We start from the raw sequence: 22546 nt of genomic DNA on the forward strand, positions 1-22546 counted from the left end.
AATAAAACTGCAAATTCCTTAGGATATCTATCCGGTCATGGCTGATGTAACAAGAACATGCTACCTCCATGGATTAAATAAAGGGTTCCGTTTGAAATTCTGTGTACATTACAAAGTTCAACAGATAACTTCTACAGTTTGACAAGATACACAAAGGTTGGAGGGTTGTGGAAAAAAATGCTAAAGATGAGAAGAATCGTCCGAATAATCCGATTACATTTACTTATTTGTACTTATGTCGCCAAATCCCTCAACACATGTTGCATCAGATCCTTTCATGATCCCAAGAGCATCCACAATCCATGTACGATGTAAGCATTCTAGACTTGAGGAAGTACTTCTTATCAGAAGGCTCTGATGGTTTTGACACGCATTTTGTTGTCCACCAACTGACTTGATTCACAAGGCAATAGCACCAAGACCGTTACCAGAATGGTGCAAGAGCAGTGGTCAACTGAGGATGCGGCTCACAACGGTTAAAGCTGACTTGGAAACTATGACCGACCCTTGCACCTTCAGTGTGTGACAATAGAATGGTAAATGGCTGAAGTTTACTGAGGAGTCAGCAGTGGACAGATCTAGATGGACTGCCTTGACTAGTGATGCATCAAATTCACTTGGGAGCAACTCAATCCACCCTGAGTGAATTCTATCATTTAAGAGTATCTCAAATGAGTGTCACCATAACACGAATAGCATAAAATTTCAACATTATTCATTCGCAATTTCAATTCATCAAAAGACAAAATCTGACGGATGTTGTCAGTCATGTTTTCATCCCATCAGATAAGGATTGATATTGCCACTCCTGACAGTTGAAACTGGTTCAAATCAGTGATAAGTGCCAGAATTTTGTTCTCAAGCATGCGTCGAAGCTCACTGAAGCATTCAAATAATCAATCAATTCATGTTAGGTATCTAACACAGCCAATTTGTTTATCATTTGAAAATAAATAATCACTTAGTATTTTTTGTTTTCATTACCAGTAATCATTATTTCTGCTCTCCACGGAAGATGAAACAAGGTTATGTAATCCCATCAGCTAAAATTTTTGTTGCTGTTGTTGTTACATACTTGTAGAATTAAAAGACAAGTGTCTCATTCTAACATTTAAAAAAAAAAAAACTTTATTGATCGTGTAGTAGGCTAGTATTGCGAACAGGTTAATATTGAGACAGTCCGTGTCAGCTCGAGATTTTTATCCTGCGTCTTCAAAATCAACAGAGATTAGACCATTCCTGTAACGATCTAATTCCTGCTGACTGTGGTGTTATGTTTGTTTTGTGCAGTTCTATGAGGTCCACTCTTCTAAGCTTTGCCTTCTATCTTTTAGGAAGGGTTAATTTATTGCTAATTGCCTGAGTTGCCCTGCCAGGAATGCCAATTAGGCTGCATAGGCATTTTTTGCACAGGGCTCTTTCTCTTGAGCACTGACTTTTTCAATCCCACTTTCCGACTCCAACAGTCTTTGTTTTATTGCAGTTTAGTGATATGCTCAAAATGTACATCTCTGCCTTGATCAATATTTTAAAATGTTGTATTTAGTTGAGAATCAGTTCCATAGTATTGTATTCCACACATGGGAAGTTCTTGGGGAAAAAAGTATGTTTAGACGAAGAACAGAAAATATTTAAGCGCTGCCTTAAGGACAAGTGCTTTCCGACTCCCTGGAAGACCTCATTAGTTTGCCCTGTATTTAAGAATTCAGGTGATAAGTCATCTCCCTCTCAGTACAGACCAATAAGTCTCTTGTGTGTTATGAGTAAGTTGCTGGAATCCATATTAAATAGAGAAATAGTCAACCACCTCAGCAGGAATAACCTTCTTAGTGACACACAATATGGTTTCCGCTCTGCAAGATCTACCGCAGATGTGCTGATGGTTATATCCCACAGGATTAGTGAATCTCTTGACAAAGGCTTCCTTTCTAGGGCAATTGCTCTTGACATATCAAAGGCCTTCGACAAGGTATGGCATAAGGGTCTACTTCACAAGATTTCCAGCTACGGTATAACTGGAAATGTTTTCTCAATCATTAAATCATTTCTCTCCGATAGGCTCATAAGAGTAGTGGTAGATGGACAAAAATCGGAGGCCTGCAATATAAATGCTGGACTCCCTCAGGGGTCAATCCTGGGCCCAACTCTCTTCCTGATCTACATCAATGACCTCCCTAAACACATACTTAAATCATTCGTTGACATCTATGCTGATGACACGACCATCTACGGCAACACATCAAAGGTTGTAAATGATAAAGTTCTCTCTGATTCTCTCTCCTCTGATCTCGAGCGCGTGGTTCAGTGGGGGAAGATGTGGCTGGTTACCTTTAATGCATCCAAAACCAAACTCCTATCCTTACATCTTCAACGCTCTGATCCCCATCTGGCATCAATTGGGATGGATGGCTCTCGTCTGGGTGAGGCCCCGTGTTTTGACAAGCTTCTGGGTTTGACCTTTACTCCTGATCTGAAATGGAACACGTACATCAAGTCTGTTGCCAAGGTCGCTGGAAAGATGGTGGGATCCTTCTACCGCTCCAGAGGATATCTCACTACTGATGCAATTCTCTATCTATATAAAAGCCAAGTACGTCCAAGGATGGAATACTGTTGCCATATCTGGGCAGGAGCTGCTAAAAACAGCCTATCCTGCCTTGACAGAGTACAAAATAGACTTTGTGGCTTAGTGGGGGATGCCCTTTTCTCTACCCTGCAACCTCTCTCCCACAGAAGAGACGTTGCGAGCCTGTCCTTGTTTTATCGTTATTTCCATGGCAGATGCTCGTCTGAACTCCAATCTCTGGTCCCCCCTTGCCAATCTTTCACGAAAAACACCCGTTTAGCTGAATCCACTGTGAAAAATTTCCCCCACTCTATATCTGTGCCTAAATCAAAACGCGGATTCCAGGAACAAAGCTTCTTTCTTAGAACTGCACGCCTGTGGAACTCTGTTCCGTCTGCCTGCTTCCCACCGGACTACAACTTGGATGTCTTCAAGTCCAATGTTAACAAATTCCTAATGAACCGCCCCCTTAAGTAAACATTTCAGCAAATCTCCTCACTAACGTAATGTACATGCAGTAACCCTTATCCCTGAGTGGCTTCCGGGCCTTGATAAGTGGTGATCACTGTGTAAAAAAAAAAAAAAAAAAAACTTTACAAGAAGTGGTACATTGATCAGAGTGCAGTCAAGTACCCGCCATGCAAATAAGGATAGCGTAGAATAAAAAGACTAGCAACATCTAATTGCCTTTCGTGAAGTTGTTGCGGTGAGAGAGAACTATATACCACCCCATGTGTATGGATGGAAACAGAGAATTTGACATGCCTGTTGAAAGAGAAAGAGGTCATGCGTAGAAACGTTCCTGTAAGAAGATGTATTGTATTAAAGTCCGTGTGTGGCAGTAGCCATATTGCCTTATTTGTCATCTCAATGTCCCCAGGCAAAACAACCTGGGTGAAGTTGCATCTCAATAGAGAAGCGTTGTTGTCAATGATGATAGCCGAGGAAAAAAGAAAAAAAATTGCCATGGTCAACCGACTCCAGAGATGGTCTCTGACTGGGCAAACAAGAAAGAAAGTTGACCGTTACAACCAATCAGCAAAGATGTTATAAAATAAAAATATTCAAAATCTTATGCTGCAAGTATTTGCTTTGTTGCTACATACTAATGGGTTATAGTTTATCAAGGCTCAGAGGCCATTTAAGGATAATTAAAGAGATTGTCAGTTGGATGATAAACGCCACAAAAGTATTGAAAACAATGAATGGACAGAACATTACGTAAAAGGAATTGATTATCCAAGAGGATAGCTCAACAAGTATATAACTTGAACACAACCATGCTGTAGTCGATTGGAAAGTAGCCTCTCGATATTTTTTCTCACAGATGGCGATGTTTTAGGAAAGAAACTTTTTGTTTGGTTTTTAGTACAGAAAGAGAGAAAGTTCTTTGTAGGTAGACTTGGTCTTTCTGTGAACGTTAAACAGGGGTGTGGGCTCAGTCAAGCATCTATGATTCTAATGATATAACAGAGATGCTAGCAGCATCTATTCTGTGAGAAAGGGGCTGTAGAGACGAGAAGAGATCACCCCACTCCATTACTAGATTTCTAAGTCGATATTGCACTCCTATAGTCTTTTAGTCGTTCAATGCTATGTTCCAAATGTACACCTCTGCCTTGATCAATACTTTAAAATGTTGTATTTAGTTGATAATCAGTCCCATAGTACTGTATTCCACATGGGATGTTCTTAGAAAAATGTGTGTTTAGAGGAAGAACAGAAAATGCTTTCCAGTAAGTGATACATTGATTGGAGTGCAGTCAAGTATCCACTATGCAAATAAGGATAACATAGAATAAAAGACTAGCAACATTTAATTGCCTTTCATGAACATAACGAAACAGTAGATAGAGGCTGACAACATCAACTCTGGATGAAAAGAGGCTGTGAGGAAGAGAAAAGATAACACACCCTTCCCCACTAGATTATGAAGTTGGATTTTACTTCAGAATTAATGAATCTAATGTCTACATTGCAATACTTTGTTGATTTTATTGCTATAGGCTTGCAATTAGAGAGAGAAAGCTTATTAAAAAGCTTTGGATAAAGAGGCTTCATTGCATCAAAATCATATACAACGGGAAAGGCTTATTTTCATTGAAAAATAAATAAATAAATTGGCTGTTGTCCAGAATTCAACCTAATTAAAAAGACAAAAATACAAAAAATCTTTGATGGATGTACCAGTCACAAAACCAAAATGTCATATTCCAAAAATCATAAATTGATCAAAATATATATACATATATTCCTTTAAATTTGGATATTTTTGTGTATTGATATTCATATTAAAGATCCTTTTTCCTATTTATTTAAAAAGAAAATACAACTGTTATATACGAATCGTGGAATCGCATTCATCTGCAAAAGATCTAATTTGCATATTGTTTTAATCATTCATTTTAATTAATTCCACATTAATTTTTCGGTTTTCTTATGGGATGATCATCTTTAGTTAACTATTACGTGTAATGACATTCATGCATATATTCTACACGATTTATACTTGCGTAATATTTACATAAAAAGGTTATAGTAAACACAAACCTCTTTCTATATATATTTATGTATGCATATATATATTTGTTTAAAAAAATTGTCTACCAAACTCCTGTCAATTTTTGGTCTACAGGCATAAAGGTGAGTATCAGCGGGCTGCCAAGTTGGATGTCAGTGGATTCTGGAAGGTGTTCAATTCAGCTCAGAATCAAAGTCTTTTTTATTTTGTTTAATGGAGAAAGGATTGAATTTATCTTTCTTTCTCTTCAAGTTGAAATGGGACAAGGAGTACTGCTATTTTTAGCACCCGGCAGTAATGTCAGTTGTTTTCCACTAGGCGGCATATATGAGATTGTTTACAAATGAAAAATGGCTGACGTATTAAAAATATGCACTTTGACGTAAGTGCGCCCCGACAGACGTACCTGGCTATTATATAGGTAGAAAATTGCACCAGCAATTATATTTATCTAAGTGTACTTTATGATTGGGCAATGTTGGATGGCCTGCTAGTATATATATATATATATATATAAGAAGCAAGCAAGAACGTCCTGACAGTCTACAGGATCTTATAATTAAGATAAAAACGAAATTATCCAGTATTTGCTAACGTCATTTACTATTTTACAGATGCAGGCTTTTTTTTTTTTTAGTTAAAGATTTTGAACACATTCATTTCTTATACCCAACTCACACCAGAATTTCTTTTCCATTCATTTGTTTTATTTATTTACTAGCAGCACCCGCAATCCAGCATTACCCGGGGTTAGTATTCTCTCCCCAACCCCCCACATACAAAATTAAAGTACTTCTGTTGGTGTTGTTGTAGCCGAACCAGCAACCTCTCAAGTTTAGAACAGCTTACAAATTAGCCACTAACAACCTCCCTATGTTAAGAATGGCTTTCGGAATAACCCCCCCCCTTTTGTGAGTGGGAGAGGGGTTGGTCATTTTATGTATTTTTGACAAATATATTTCACAGCAAATTAATTAGGTTTGTGACATATTTGCGTTTACACATAATTAAAACGTATCAAAATTACACTCAGGTATCTTTCAAATATACATAAAAGCAAACTACAATTGTATTTTGGTTCGTGACCTACATGGGTTTATAAATAGAAGCAAAACATTTAATATTAGTTATTTGCTTTGCGAGCCTACAGGTGCAAAAAGTTAAAAAATTAAGCAACCCCCTATGGAAAAGTGCAGAAGATCGCATCTAGTACCGTTTCGAGTAAACAAAAAATAGTAATTAAAAAAAAAAAAAAGTTACGGGCAGTTCCAAGGTGCGAACGTAGAACGCTAAATGGAAAAGGAGGCAAAGAAAAAGTAAACACTTTTTGCGAATTGGCCACGATAAATTGTCACTTTAATTGGTTTTAAATTAACCGTTATAACGTGTGACTGAATTAGTGACCTAAATAAAAGTGTAACACGACTGATCTGTCTCTCTCTCTCCCCCACTCTCTGTATCTCTAACTTTCCCTCCCTTCCAATCACTCTCTCTCTAATGGAGTAAACGAAATATTATAATTATGAAGTAAAGGAAAAGAAGAAAATTCAATTGTGTTTTACGTTTTAACTAAGTAAATGAAGACATAAGTAAAAAGAAATATGTAGAAAAAATGGAAAGGGGAGTGAGTGGAATGAGAAGCAGTTTATGTTTTTTTTTTATTGTTATTGTATTTATTGTGTGCAGTTTGAATGACATGAAATATAATATACTTAGCAGTTCATTTTTAAAATTGCTTGCATAATTAAAAATTGTTTTTGAAAGTTAGAATTTACCTTCATGTTTATACTATATTGGTTAGTTTGAAAGTCAATTTAAAAAAAAACAAAAAAACTGTCCAATATATGCAAGCATGTAAAATGTAATTAAACTGAATATAATGAAAAGAATTAAAATGGATGTTTTCAAAATCCTAAATTTGTATCATTTGGATTATTCAGACTACTGTTCTCATTTTGAGTTTTATTCATACAACATTTTGGCCGATGTAATCTCCAACCTTCCTCAAGTGTATCTTACTGAATTCGGTAATCTGCATGCAATTTTTGATGAAATGCTTTAATTCATGTAAGTAGTACGTTCTCGCTTCATTAGCCATGACCTCCAAAAGTAATGTGTTCATTGATGATGAATGAATATAATATAGTATCATAAATGATTTAATGATTGATTAATGATTTGATTGGAAAACTCCAGAAAAGTAAAGTTAATGTAACTAATTAATAATTAGTAAATGTAAAGCAAAAGGTTCTAAAGAAACGAATGGATACGTAAAAAAAAAAAAATGGTGGCATGTTTTAAAGTGGCAAAATGTTCATTTAATGGCGGAAGAAGCGAATAGCAGAATTTGAAAATGTCCACTTCTCAGCCAATCAGCTGGGCCAGATGTCGGAAAGGGAGAAATTATTATCTATAATGAGGAATATGTGTAAGTTATGGTGTGTGTATGTGTCAAATAACCAGTTAAGAGCGATTATAATCCAGCAGAATAGGAATGATGCCAGTGACAAGTGGGAGCAGTGGAATTACAGGAAAGGTAGAGACTAAATAAGGAACTATTTTCTCTGTAGATGATGAGATAGTTCCGAGGAGCGACACGATCACAAACATAAGATTTTAATATAATGCCTAAATGTGCATATCAAGTTGTTCTAAAGTTACATAACGTAGTGGCTAATACTGTAGACATAAAAAATTTGTATGTGGCATCTGTTGTTGTCAAGAGGGGGAAAACTGCAATACTTTTATTATATATAGAGATTTTACATAATATTTAACTTTCACATTCATGACGATAACAAATCAACCATAATTGCTGGATTAACACAAAATAAATGCGTCCATGTCAAGAAATTGACCGTCATTGTTGTAATGCTTTAAATACTATACTCCACAGACCCTGAGAAATACCGGAGAGCTGTGTTAGTTTATAATACAAATATATAATATTAACATTAACGGTGTGAGTTCCATTATAGAAACGTTGATTTAAATTGAGTAAAATAAAATATGCATCAAGTGCACTTGAAAGCCAAATCACAACGCAATATTATGAAAATAAACAAATATTTTAATTGTTTTAAATTTATAATATATAAATATAAAAGCGAAAATGTATGTATGTATGTATGTGTGTTCGCTTTTTCTGTGTGTCTATAAAAGGCTTCTTTCAGAGAAGCGTGTCGCTCGCTTAACAACTTTTTAAAACTTTTTAGATCACATACAAATCGTAATATCTCACAGTTAACAACGAAGCTCGCCCGTCTATTTAATTTGCTCGATTTCGGGAAAATAAATATTCAATATTTGTCGCTCGCCGCATGTGACTTAGTCTTTTTCCTATAACATCTTGGGGGCGAGGAAAAAAGCGTTCAGCAGTAAATGAAATCCCGCAGTCAGCCTGACCTCATTAACTCATTAAAATGAGCACCTGCTAAATCCAACTAATTAAATAAATTCAAACGTGTTTCCGTAAGCATGTCGCGGTGGGGCAATGGTTAACGTCGCACGTTTTTTTTTTTCACAACTTTGCCTCAACGGTTCGAGTTCGATCCTCATACTTACTTTTTTTTTTACCCCCCCCCCTCCAAACACCCGGACAACGCCGGGTACCCCTCGCTAGTTTAAATATATTTCAGAGCCAAACTCCATCCTCAGTATGTTGTTTTCTTTCTTTTTTTTTTCTCTCTTCTTTTTGCCATGTTGTAAAGTTGGAGAAAGAAAAGTTTGTAAAGATCCGCGCGCTGTCGCTCAGCAGTTGTATTGGGAAATGTTGGAATTGTGTGTTGGCAACGCAAGATTAACATCAAGGGTGTAAGTTCCATTATAGAAACGTTGATTTAATTTGAATAAAATAAAATATGTACCAAGTGCGCTTGAAAGCCAAATTACAGCGCAATATTAGGAAATTATAAATTTCAAACAAGTAAAATATTTGTTTATTTTCCTAATATTGCGTTGTGATTTGGCTTTCAAGCAAACTTGATGTGTATTTTATTTTATTCATATGTTAAGTATTTTTTGTTTACCTACACTCATGCTATATGTTGATCTAGTAAAGGAAAGTCGTATTTCTATTTGTATACCTAACCCAACCAAACAAGACTACCAAAAATACGATTACAAACATATTCCGATTCATTATGATGAAATATTTTTTCCTCATGGACATTGCACCAGACAAGGCATAAAGCCAATTGATGTAAGGAGCTAAGAATAAAGAAAAAAAAAGAAGAAAAAACTACATCAAGGTCAAAAAAAAAAAAAAAAAACTGGCCAAAAATAAGTATTAGATGGAGAGATCCCAATACAGAAAACAGCAAAATTAGAGGCAGGATCACAAAATCACTTTCATTATTTTACTAATTGTTCGGAAGATAACACTGAAACTAGATCAGTGTTGATTGCTGATGATTTTTATTGATTTCTTATTTTTTGGCAGAGTTTGTACATGAATAAAAGAGTCAGAGAACAGCAATTGGTTGGTTGTTTTTGTTTTATGGCATATCAACCCTTTTCGAGTTATTTAATGCCGAATCCAAAGATTTTGAAGAAAAATTTTTTAATAGAATATATTTGTTGCTTTCACGTAGGTTTCTATTTAACCCATAGTTGGGACCCTAACAGGTACTACCACTCCGGGTCAGAGTGGACCTGGGAGCAATGGTAATTAAAGGGTGGCTCCACACTCCCAAAGCCCACAAGCTGGGGCCTCACCACTGGATATAGTTTAAGGTCATATCCAGGACCCCCATTGAGGGACTTTTACCCTCTGCAGGGGGGCAGTCTGCGTATTCTAATGCCCCACCGACAGGGCACAGCAATTGGAAGGTAGGGTATATTCAAAACGGTAACGTGACTGAGCATGCGTACAGTAGGCGGCAATGATGTGACAAACTTTTCTTTTTAAAAAACTATTTCCTTATTCATTCTCCTGGGTAAAGTAGGTAGCCATGCAAGTCATTTCTGTGGCCAAATGGATTATTATTGAGAATAATCAGCTGTTTCATCAATGGACATAAAAACTAATTGAACAGGGAGTTGATCAGTTGAAGTGGCTGGCTTTCTCAGCATGGAATGCGACTTTAAGAAGCAAATTACTTTCTTCAAAACAGGCTATTTCCTGGGTGGTCACATCTAGTCAGATATTTTTCCCATCAGATGTCCATCATTTGCATGCATTGCACTCAACATCAATCATTCTGCTTGTTTACAAGATTATAAAAAACAGCACGAAACATGCAAATGATGTCAATGTTTCTTTTTTTTTTTTTAAATGGAAATCGCTCCAGACAAAGTATGAAGACGCTTGATGTAAGGATATAATTCTCCCGATCATAGGTTGAGCATATTGGGAAGTGATATACAAATTACCATTAGCATATTAAGCGAGGTTCTTTGTGTAAACAAATTGAGCTTATGTATTTGGCTAATGTCAAAACCTTGTTAATTCACTGCCTGCATAACAGCAACCGAATAGCGCAATGGTTAGAACTCCAACTGTCGTTTGGGTGGTCGGGTTTTGATTCTGGCTTGAGGTAGTTGCTTGTCTAGCCGCACTGATGAGCTGTGAAACAGCGAAACACTACTGTATGTGGATGACCACACACACACACACACACACACACACACACATGGATGAATAGATAGATTCAATTTTTTAATTAAATAGGAATATTTTAATATTGGGATGAGAATTTATAGTACTTTAAGAGTTGAATAAATATATATTGTTGACAAGTGCATATGTTAATGAGTAACTTTAGTTTTGTAAATTAAGTTAAGAATTCTTGATGGGCTAATGGATCTGATTAAATTTAAGGTGTTTATTATTAATATTTTGTGAATAGCACCTCCTAGAGTTTGTGAATAATTTATTCATTTTAATTTTGAACCTAAAAACAAAAGATTTAGAAATATGGCTGAGATTTGATAAATCAAATATGCCACTATAAAATAATATCTCCTCATGGGCATTGAATTCAATCATGTTTCTTTTTTTTTTTTGCTTTTTTTTTCAGAAAGATACCTATAAGTGTTTTATTTTATTTTTTATGATTTTGCAAAATTTAAGAATATCCCCATTTCCTCTTAAAATTTTTCTTTCACCATATTCTTTTTATTGCAGGGGGGGGGGGTGCTCTCCAACGGCTTTTTTTTTCCAAGGGAAATTTGTTTCAGAGTTGTTTAGTGAACTTCTATTCAATGAAACACATGTAAGACATACTACATAAGCATGTGAATAAAATGCTATGAATAGATAAAGCAAAAGGATAAAATAAATCTAGCACATCTTCTAAATAATGTTTTGTAATAATTTTTGGATTTATTCAACATAACACGCAAATGTGTAATGTTTTCACCTGAAATGCATTGGTTTAAACAATCACCAAAGAAGTAAAAAATATCTTGTCATTGTACGTAACAAATGGTTGATAGAAAAAAAGAGTGAGTAAGCACTAATAAAAAATAAATAAAAATCAACATTCCCATGACCACCTACATTTATAAGAATCATTGACACAAGTTAACCCACATAGGTAATACATGGAATTGATTATCTTTTTAACCATTGTTTATTAATGCAACGCATGGATGGGCATACATCAATGAAACAGATTGCAACAATAGTCCTTTTTGACAATTATATAATCTCACAAAATACATGGATATGAACTCACACTTCCTGACTTTTTTTTTCTTTCTCCAAAGTGTCACTACTTATCGATGCACAAAGGCCATTTGAGGATAAAAGTTAAATCAATGTCAGATGGACAATGAAACAGAAGTTTTGATACTTTTTCGTTTTGATGATAAAAAAAAAAAAAATCAAAGCATCTTGTAAGACTGTTTCATTTTTTTTATTTTACAAACAAGTCCCCACTTATCAAGGCCCAGAGGCCACTCGAGGATAAGGTTTTATAAGTGTACAGTGGTCAATGACGTAATTGTTAGTACTGGAAATTTGGTAAATTAGATTACTTAAGGGGAACGGCTCATCAAGAACTTGTTTACATTGGACTTGAAGACGACCATATTATAGTCAGCCGGAAAGCAGGCAAATGGGAGAGAGTTCTACATGTGTGCAGTTCTAAGAAAGAAGCTTTGTTCATGGAATCTGCATTTAGGTTTAGGTACAGATAAAGAGTGGGGGAAATTATTGATAGTGTTTTCAGCTAGATGAGTATTTCTCGTGAACGTTTGGCGAGGGGGGGGGACCATAGATTGGAGCTCAGACGAGCACTTGCCATGAAAATAACGATAATGCACAGACAGGCTCGCAACATCTCTTCTATGAGAAAGAGGTTGCAGGGAAGAGAAAAGAGCATCCCCCACTAGGCTATAAAGTCTATTTTGAACTCTGTCAAGGCAGGATAAGATCTTTCTAGCAGCTCCTGCCCAGATGTGGCAACAGTACTCCATCCTTCGATGTACCTGGCTCTTATATAGGTAGAGAATTGCATCAGCAGTGAGATATTTACTGTATCGATAGAAGGATCCCACCATTTTCCACACAACCTTGGCAATAGATTTGATGTACGTGTTCCATAAAAATCACCTTTATCGTAGTATATTTACATATTTCACATGCATATTTTTTTTTATCTTACATGCTTTATGCTAAGTTGATTTTATTGCCTCATAGTAGATCGCTCAGCGTTGCCTGGTTGTAAAATATACTTAAATATGATATTTTAATTCATGCAGCTTTTGTATTTATTATTATAGAGCCAATTCTCTATTGATTATTATATTGTACCCAATATATAGTAGCGATTTCAAAAGTAAAAAAAATGACTTGGGTGCCATCAGTTAGAATCCAAACAAAACATAACTCCAACGTGTTTGGTTACCATCTAAGCTAAGGCCATATGCATATCAAAACTTTAAAAATTAACCTAGTTAAATGTATACATGTATATTTGCGCATGCGTGGAGATACACATTTAGTTGACATGTGCCTGCCAAGTTACAATTTTTAAAGTTTGGCTCCTCAGCAGCTATTTTTACCGGCTAAAAAACAAATCAAATTTGTTCTGCGGGTTTTAATCTCCTATACGTCAAGTTTCAAGTCAGTAGACCAAAAATTGACAGAATAATTTGGTAGAAACCGTTCCACAAACAGACACACAAGTCATTTTAAATGTATCTGTGGATTATGTACTAGTCTTCAGAGTCGTTATTTTTAATAGTTTATCTGACTGAAGCATAGGTACATGCGACAACAGTACATTAGGCATGTTTCTATATACATTCTAGTTTCATAATTATAATTATAGATTGTTATTGTGATGTATGTTAATTGATTATAACATAAACTTTACTGTTCAAATTCGTTATATCTTAAAATATAGGACTCGTTAAAAAAATATCATCAAATATGAATATTTATCCACCAAGTTTCAACCATAAATGTTCAACAGTTTTTGTTTTATCACAGTTCAATGATATACAGGGACAATTTGGTGACCATCTCATCAGTAGGAGGTACAATTTTAAATGGCTTTGCACTCACCAAACCTTAACCCCCAACAACCCCATTTTTTCTGTGTTTATGTAAACAGTCTCCTCCACCGATATTATTCTTCAACTGAAGAGGGTCATCATAGCCAAAATCAGTCACATTTGGGGCATATCATTGAATGGAGATATCAGAAAGACCGTTGGAAAATCATTTATTGAAACCTGGTAGACAAGTAAGACAGACTGAAATTCATTTGTCCACCATGGTTTGATTGCATAAAGAATTGTCACAAATTGGGGTGTTTCAGTAAAGAAACCAAATGACAAGGCAAAAAAAAAAAGAAAGTCATTTCAGTTTTCTCTGGTTCGAGTGCTGATAGCTTCAATCTATTCTCGCGAAACATTTTCCCTTTTTTCTTTCTGCTTTTTATATCAAACATTTTCTTTTTAAACCTTCCTGTTTGAGAAGTTTTCTTTCCTTATTTCTTTTCAACTTTATTAATTAAGATAATCCCACCCTATCATTTCTCTTTTTTATTGGCGAGTGTACATTCGTGTAAAAGATAAATTATTTAAACTCCATTTTCCATGTATTTTCCCAACCTAGTAAATTCTCGTGATCGATTTGTACTTTATCGTGTGACAATCGTCAAACAAGTAGTTGAACATCAGCAGTGAATGATTTCAGTATTGATCTTACATGATCAAATATTGTTTGTTGTCCAATCTTTGTTTTATGATGTAAAACTCTGGAAGAAGTTAAACCAACACTAATGAAAGTCTATAAAACAAATTAAAAAATAATGCAATCAAAAATCAAGGTAGGAAGTACTGTGTAAAACAGGTGTTATTACCAATTGCAAACAGAGGAAGAAAAAAAGAAAAGGATATTACATTTCTAAATTTTGGAGACGAGGATTGATAGTTCATATTTGGATTCTTCGGACTACTGCTCTCATCTTGAGTGTTACTTTCAAGTATTTTAATGGTGGATGTTCTGACGAACTGCAAGCACTTGTATCCCCACCCCCCTGACATAAAAAAACCCCGACAAGCAGCAAAGTTCCACCCCTACACAGTAGAGATCCCTAGATTTAAGAAAGCCTTCTACTCTAATAGTTTCTTCTCCAGAATTTCTAAACTTTGGAATTCCCTTCCAGGTTCCTGCTTCTCGAACTGCAGATGCAGAAGTTAACGTGTAATGTGATCTTGCTGCTCAATTCCCTTCATAGTATCTCTGCAACTTATGTCCCTGATAGTAGCCCCCCTATAACAAAGTGGCACTGTGCCTTGTCTGGGGTGAAAATGCAACAAAAAATTTAAATTTGCTTATACTTCTACCTAGTCATGGCTGATGGAACAAGAGCATTCTACCCTTGTGGATTAAATAAAGGATTCCATCCAAAATTCTGTGCAGATTCCCTGAGTTTGACAAAAAGATTCCAAAGTGGAACAAGATACACCTGAAGATGGTTGGAAGTTACATCGACCGAAATGTTAGAAAAATAATCAAGATGAGAACACTAGTACAAAAAATCCAAATATGAAAAAAAAAAAAAAAAAAAAAAAAATGACTAAGAAAATGAGTGAATCAACAAAAGACATGCAATAAGTTGAACAATCAACTTTCCTGAGAACGTCTTAAGTTAAAATGTTTCTTCAGATGGAAATAAAATTCATATTTTTATTAAAAAAGAAAACGTGTCATTTGCTTATTTTATACAAAGTGTCCAATTCCAGCACTCAACTGAGATAATTAATTCTCAGATAAGGATTAAGAAAGTAATGATGCCAGGAATGCACAGAGAAGATCCATTAAGTAGACATATCAATCTCTCGATCTAAAGGGGATGTGCGTATCATTTTATGGTTTACTTCCCTTAAAAGCTGGTTGCCATGCTCAAGACATAATAGCCACTCCAAAAAAAAAAAATCTCCATGACACGGACACACCAAATAACACTCCTCTGTAAATAATCGGGTTACTATAAGAAAATTAGCACGCCGCCCAGCATTGCTCGGTTATAAAATATGCTTAAACATGATATTTTAATTCATGCAAATTTCGTATTTATTATTATACAGCCAATTCTCTATTGATTATTATATTGTACCCAATATATGGTAAGGATTTCAAAAGTTTTAAAAAGAAATATTATTTGGGTGCCATCAGCTAGAACTGAAACCAAAACATTTAGGTATCAGATTAAGTACTGTATTTAAACACTTATGCATTAGTTATGACTAGGGCTATGACAACAGAATATTCTTATCATTGTTTTGACTCTAGTATACATTCGACACAGTTAATCAATCGAGAACCACATCACATAAGATATTAGCCGATATATACTCCAAAATCAAAATAATGAAAAGAATATTCTCATGTCATAGCCCTAGTTATGACATTGAATCTGACAATTCTTTATGGTAAAATCATGCAGGCGCCATCTAGATTTAAATGTGATTATATATAAATATATATTTTTTTCTCTCGACCAAGAGAAACTTGAAGAATGGTGGAAAGGGAGAGGAAAGCTATGCAGCATTCTTGGGGTTCACTGGCTAGGCTGGCTCAGGATAAGCGGAGGTGGAGGGGCTTTGTTGCTGCCCAACACACCATTGGGTGTAATGGTTGATGATTATAATAATATATGCACACACACACATGCACACACAAGATGCAAGCAAGGACTCCTGGATGGTCCAAAGAATGTTTATGAAGATGAGATTTGTGAATCTACCAAAAGACATGTGGCATGTTTAGTTCAGGCAAAAAAAATAAAAAAATAAACCAAGTTTTTAAAACGACCATCAAATTGATTAAGTGTGAGTGTCAGTCAAATAGTGTAAAGTACATTTAACCCAGAAGCTTTTTTGGTATAAACAGTCTCCAAGGACATAGGAAAGTGTCAAGACAAAGGAGAGTGAATAGGGAGAGGGTGCGTTTGGGAGAGACAGAAAATTTATTAATTCGCAGAACCTTGTGAAACTTCCATGGTGTTTTCTACAATCAATAATTTACTGCTAAAAATGATATTCTGTCAGAGTCAATACTATTACAAAATGACTTTCTTCTGTAAAAAAAATTTTGTTATTGTAATCATTAAGTAAATAAAATATGTTCTCGTTCTTTGTTTCTTTTTAAAATAAATAAATGACAGTTAAATATTCCTCAAATAACCGATCTCTCACTAAATTTGAAAATGTTTTTGTGTTGCTTGTTTTTTTTTCTTCAAAGTTTTAAGAAAAAATTAATAAAAAGACAAATCCTTTTTATTTATTGGTAAGAAAGTAATTTAGGCTGAGGATTCAAGTTCGGAAGTCAAACTTCTGAATTGAGATTGTCGGACTGACTTCCTCATCTTGGTTGTTATAGTCACAATGTTTTGGCCGTTTTGCCCTCCAGCCTTCATCAGGTGTTTTGTATCGAACTGGGGAACCGTTTGTTAGGAGTCTCGAACCCAATCCTTTATTATTATTACGGCTTTTAATTCAGCTTTAGTATAACAGATAGCTTTCAGAAAATGGGATATTATGAGGAAAAACTAATTGAACTGAAAAAATTCAGAGAAAAAATTTTATTCACTTCAAGAATCTTTGAAAAGAAAAAAAAAAAAAAAAAAAAAAATAACTTACCTGAAAGCCCAAACAGCGACCATAGAAACAGTCCTGACCGAGGGAATCAAACTCTTTTAAGAGTCTAAATGCAATCGGATCTTTTAAACCATCTTTATCAATGAAAAGGGAATCCTTGGGACAGTAGGCCATCAGTTGGCAGGAAAAGTAGAGGCAAGCGCGGAGCTGACCGAGCACGGCCACATAGCATTCCAACTCGCGAGCATAATGCACAATGCGGAAAAGGACAGAGTCACGATTTATAGTGATGTGTCGACATAATTGTAAGAGATGAAGACAACACTTCTGAATTATTTTCAGCAGACTCCGGTAACCATTGGCAGGAATTTCTGGACACACATCATATCTGCTCAGATTTGGAAGAATTACATCAAGCTGAAAAAGAAAAAAAAAAATTTTTCTTTTCGTTTTTTTTTTAAATAAATAAAAGTTGCGTTTTTACATTCAAATTGTCGTCAAAGAAGAAATCAACCACAACTTCATAAAAATACTAGCAGGCTGCCTGGCGTTACCTGGTCGTAAGATATGCTTAAATAGAATATTATAATTCATGCAGATTATGTACTTATTATTATAGAGACAATTATTATATTGAACCAAATGTGTAGTAGTGAGACCAAAACTGTATATATATATATATATATATATATATATATATATATATTTCAAAACCAAAATAATAAGGGAAAAAAGTTTGCATCATTTTTGTATTTTTTTTTTTCGACACCATTCGTACAATTTTAAACTTTATGTTATTCAAAAAATCTTCCAGATTGGCATTTCAGACGTATTGCAAGAAATGCAAAAGTTAATACGTATCTGAACAGATTTTCATCCGTTATTTAACAAGCAGTGGAATTCCCTTCACCATGTTTTGTTTTAAACCATTTCTTTGTCTGGAATTTTTCGGGGAGCCCTATTTTTATATTTCTATTTTAGGATTTAACTTTCAGTCAATTGTTAATCTTTAAACCACCTGAAACTCGCACATTTTTTTTTTTTTTATTCAATCTTCACCCCAAACCAGGCAAGTGCCACTTTGAAGTAGGGGGTTACTATCAGGGACAATTTGCGGGGGCATTATGAAGGGAGATGAGTAGAAAGAGGTTTGTTCACATTACATTTGAACTTCTGCATATCAGTAAAGTTGGGAAAGCAGTATCCTGGAAGGGAGTTCCAAAGACTTGCAGTTCTGGGGAAGAAACTATTGGAGTAAAAGGCTTTCTTACACCTAGAGATCTCTACTGTAAAGGGGCGGGACTTAGTTGCTTGTCAGGTTTGTCACGTCGAGTAGGTACAAGTGCTTGCAGTTCATCAGAGCAGCCACCATTAAAGTATTTGTAAAACAGGCAGAGGGATGCAACATTTCATCGATGGGACAGAGGCTGAAGCTTAGATGACAGTTCAGGACCTATCAGGTTGGCGACTCTTTTGAAGCTTGTCCAGGAGTCAGAGACAAGCAGCAGATGCACCAGCCCAAATGTGACAGCAATACTCCATACATGGGTGAATGGTGGCCTTATAGAGGTACAGGATACTTTCAGGCTTAAGTAGTTTTCTGGCAGACAGAGCCAACCTTCTTTGCAGCAGCCTTGGCAATGCTCTCAATGTATATATTCCAGTTCATGCTCCCTGTAAATGTTAGGCCGAGGAGTTTAAAAGGAAGTACTTTCAGGCAATGTATTCTTAGCCATTGCTATTGGTGGTAGAGAAGGTTTCTTGTAGTTATTGAAGGAGACAAGCTTAGTCTTGGCAGCATTGAATGTGACCATCCATTTTTGTCCCCATTCCACTACAGATTGGAGGTCATCCTCTAGTGATTCTACCATTTCCTTAGACATGTGTTCATTTTTTTCCCCTCATGCCTGTTATAGAGGGTGGTGTCATCGGTAAATATACCCATCTCCGAAACAATTTTATCAGGGAGATCATTTATGAATATCAGAAACAAAGGTTCAAGGATGGACCCCTGGGGTACTCCCGCATTTATATCATATTGTTTGGATGTACGACCGTCGAGGACAACTTTGATTTTTCTCTTAAGCAGGATTTAATTACATTGTGTATTCTTCCAGTGATACCATATGATCTAATTTTCCTTAGAAGACCATCATGCCATACCCTGTCAAAAGCCTTAGATATATGAAGAGCTACCGCTTTGCCCTCCTCCGCTTTGTCCAGTGCGTGGTATATACATTCAGAGATTACAGTTAGGATGTCTGCTGTGGAACAGGCTTGTCTAAATCCATATTGTTGGTCAGTCAGGAGTTTAGCAGCTGTTAGGTGTTGGACTAGGGCTTGATTAACTAAGGACTCAATTTTGGTGAAAAGTGGGAGGAGGCTAATGGGGCGACAATTTAGTGAGTCAGTTCTTTCACCAGAATTCTTGAAGACTGGTACCACAGAAGCGGTTTTCCAGCAGTTGGGAAAGCAAGATTCATTAAGGTATTTATTGTAAAGTTTGGACAGAACTAGAGCAATCTCAGCAGAGCATTTTTTTATTAGCACAGCCGGGATGAGATCTGGTCCACATGCTTTTGAGGTGTCTAGGTTTTTTATGATGCCATGCACCTGAGAAGGGGTGATTTTCAAATAGATTTTTTTTAATATTTAATTTATTTGTTTTTATGATCTATTTGTTTTCAAAAATACTTGACGCCTGAATTTAATTACTTGTTGATCAGTTCTATACACTCGCAAAAGTTTTGTATTTTCTGGGTTTTTTTTGGTTTTTGTTTTTTTCGGTATTACGGATCTATTTTGCCGATTTCCTGAAAAGTGTATTATTAAAAGTTTATTTCAAAGAAACTGTTTTTTTAATAAAATAAGATAAATTTACATTCCATAACTTGCAGCTTTAGAATTTGAAAATTAATATTTGTTTTTGTAATTCCCTTTGTTTACTTTTCGAAGGATCTATCTAATAAATTTCGTTGAAAGGGGATATAACTGAATTACTAATTATATTGATTTGCCAAAATTTAAAGTTTTTATTTATTCTAATCCTAGATTTCAACTTAATTATTAATTATAAGTTGTTTAAGTGGTTTTAAATTTTACTAGTTTTAGAAGTACTGAACGATACCTTCAGATTCTCAGTGAAATGTCTATATGCCTGATTTATATTTCAGTTCCGTTGAAAATAAAATATTGCAGCATTAAGAATTTTTTTTTTTAAATTCAATTTACCATTATATATAAATTCTTAATGCTGCAATACTTTAAGTGATAAATTTATTATATTTTTTACAAGAATATTTTGTCCTTTTCTTTCCCAGTCTTAACAACTAGTCCTTTTTATTTTTCCAAGTTTAATCTTAATCATATTACTTTTCATGCTCACATTTTTCTATATAATATAGTAATGATTTAAAGTTTTAAGAAAAATGACTTGTGTTTTCGAGAATCAAAACCAAAATGTTTAGCTGACGATTTACTTTTTCCTTTGACATTAATGCCCGAGCTACAAGGACATGTTTGCAGCAAAGCTAAAAATTAAAACATGAACCGTTATGCATGTATATTCGTAATGCTGTCGTTCGACCGTCACCTCGCAAATTCCATTTTTTTTTTTTTTTTTAATTTTCACTATTACAGATTTTCCCTAGACTAAAACCCAAAAATAAAGTTTTGCATGGGCTCGAATACCTTATATATTAAGTTTCATGTTTGTAGACTAAAAACTGAAAGAGGATTTCGGTAGGCAACATTTTTTAAACAAATATATATACATATATATATATATATATATATATATATATACATCAATATATATAGAAAGAGGTTTGTATTTACTATAACCTTTTTAGGCAAATATTACACAAGTATAAATCATCTAGAATATCTGCATGTTTTGTTTTTCTAAAAAAAAAATTTTAATTTATATATATATATATATATATTCACTCCTTATTAAAGGCATTAAATCATTCAAGTCACCATTACAGGCACTTACAATGAGTTCTTGCCTGAAGTAAGAAAATTAATTGGGTCAGAAAGGATCCAACCAGAATGCGTAGACAGAATTGTCTGTTATTCATCGAAATATGCTTAAAAGAAAGAATGCCTCCACAAGTCTACACACACACACACACACACACACACACACACACACACACACACACACACACACACACACACACACACACAAGCAAGAATGTTCCAAAAGTTATGCCTCCTATTTTTTATTCCACTTGAATAGATCAGAAGGGACTGCAATTGCATTGTTATAATGACTGAACTTATGCATTCATGACCTGAAAGTTTCATCTTTGTTGCAAATATTAATGGTCTAAGACTAAGAAAGATATCCTTGTCATGGACATGCATCAGAAGCAGAGATATGTTATTGAACTCCTGACAGAAGTGCATGAAGAATGATGGTGACTATATAGAAAAATAAATTCTAAAGCACAAAAGCTCACTCGGTTTAATTATACCACTCCTATCTTTGTAGCTCTTCAAATTTTAAGGTTAAAATTTTTTTTTTTTTTTTTTTTTTTTTTTAAATAAGTGGCTTTACTTTTGGAACTACCTACGTATATACACTCATCAACAGATAGCCTGTTTTGCTTATTATAGCTTTTGAGTGTAGCTAGCCAAATGAGTGCTTCAATCAGAAATTCTAACTAGACTGCTTTGTCAGGAATTAAGACATCTATGCTATTAACTCGATGAAGAAAAGAAATTTTTATAATGCTAATATGGTTATACATGCATAATTGACTACCTAAATACTATTCCTTCATAAAAAGATAGTTTCATTAAAAGTTGATATGAGACAATTTATTCAAACAGAAGTAGGTTTAATCAATAAAACATTTCACCTAAAAATACATCTATATAAATAAAACAGTAGATGTATGTATGTACCGGTGTCTAACTATTTAACCAATAAACTCTGGGCCCAATGGTCACATAATACTATATACGGCATAATCACGTTGACACACCGATTCCTGTCAGATCACCGAAGTTAAGCAATGTTGAGCCTGGTCATTACTAAAATGGGTGACCAATTTGGGAATTCCAGACACTGTATGTAGGAGGACGTCGACACATCCCTGCAAGAGTTGCAAAAACCTAACGTTGCCATTTCCCCTAACAGGGATATACATGCAACTGGGAACTGCTTGTGAATTTCATACTCCCATGGAACTTCCTCCTTTGGAGAAAAACCAGTTAAACACGAATGTGGTTAGTGCAGTTTCACATGCACAATACTAAAATTAACAGGAAATAGTAATTATATGCCAAGAATGGTTTATAACAAGTAAAAATATGTCGCCAAGTTGAAATGTAAAATGTTCATTTCACTTGCAGATATATTTTTATTACTTTTGTGCATGCCTAAATTC

At 34.9% G+C, this 22546-nt stretch overlaps 1 protein-coding gene across 2 annotated transcripts in view; it reads right to left on the reverse strand.

Moving 5' to 3' along the window:
• The window catches only part of LOC145248808 (hormone-sensitive lipase-like), a 129356-nt gene that overhangs the window by 52724 nt on the left and 54086 nt on the right, over positions 1-22546 (reverse strand). For both annotated transcript variants that reach the window (XM_080110461.1, XM_080110460.1), the window contains exon 2: positions 17190-17564. In XM_080110461.1, coding sequence (XP_079966587.1) covers positions 17190-17564 — 375 coding nt within the window. The remainder of the gene's footprint in view (positions 1-17189; positions 17565-22546) is intronic.

Source organism: Euprymna scolopes, chromosome 27 (assembly GCF_053919585.1).
Source record: "Euprymna scolopes isolate OS-2025 chromosome 27, ASM5391958v1, whole genome shotgun sequence".
Lineage (NCBI taxonomy): Eukaryota > Metazoa > Mollusca > Cephalopoda > Sepiida > Sepiolidae > Euprymna > Euprymna scolopes.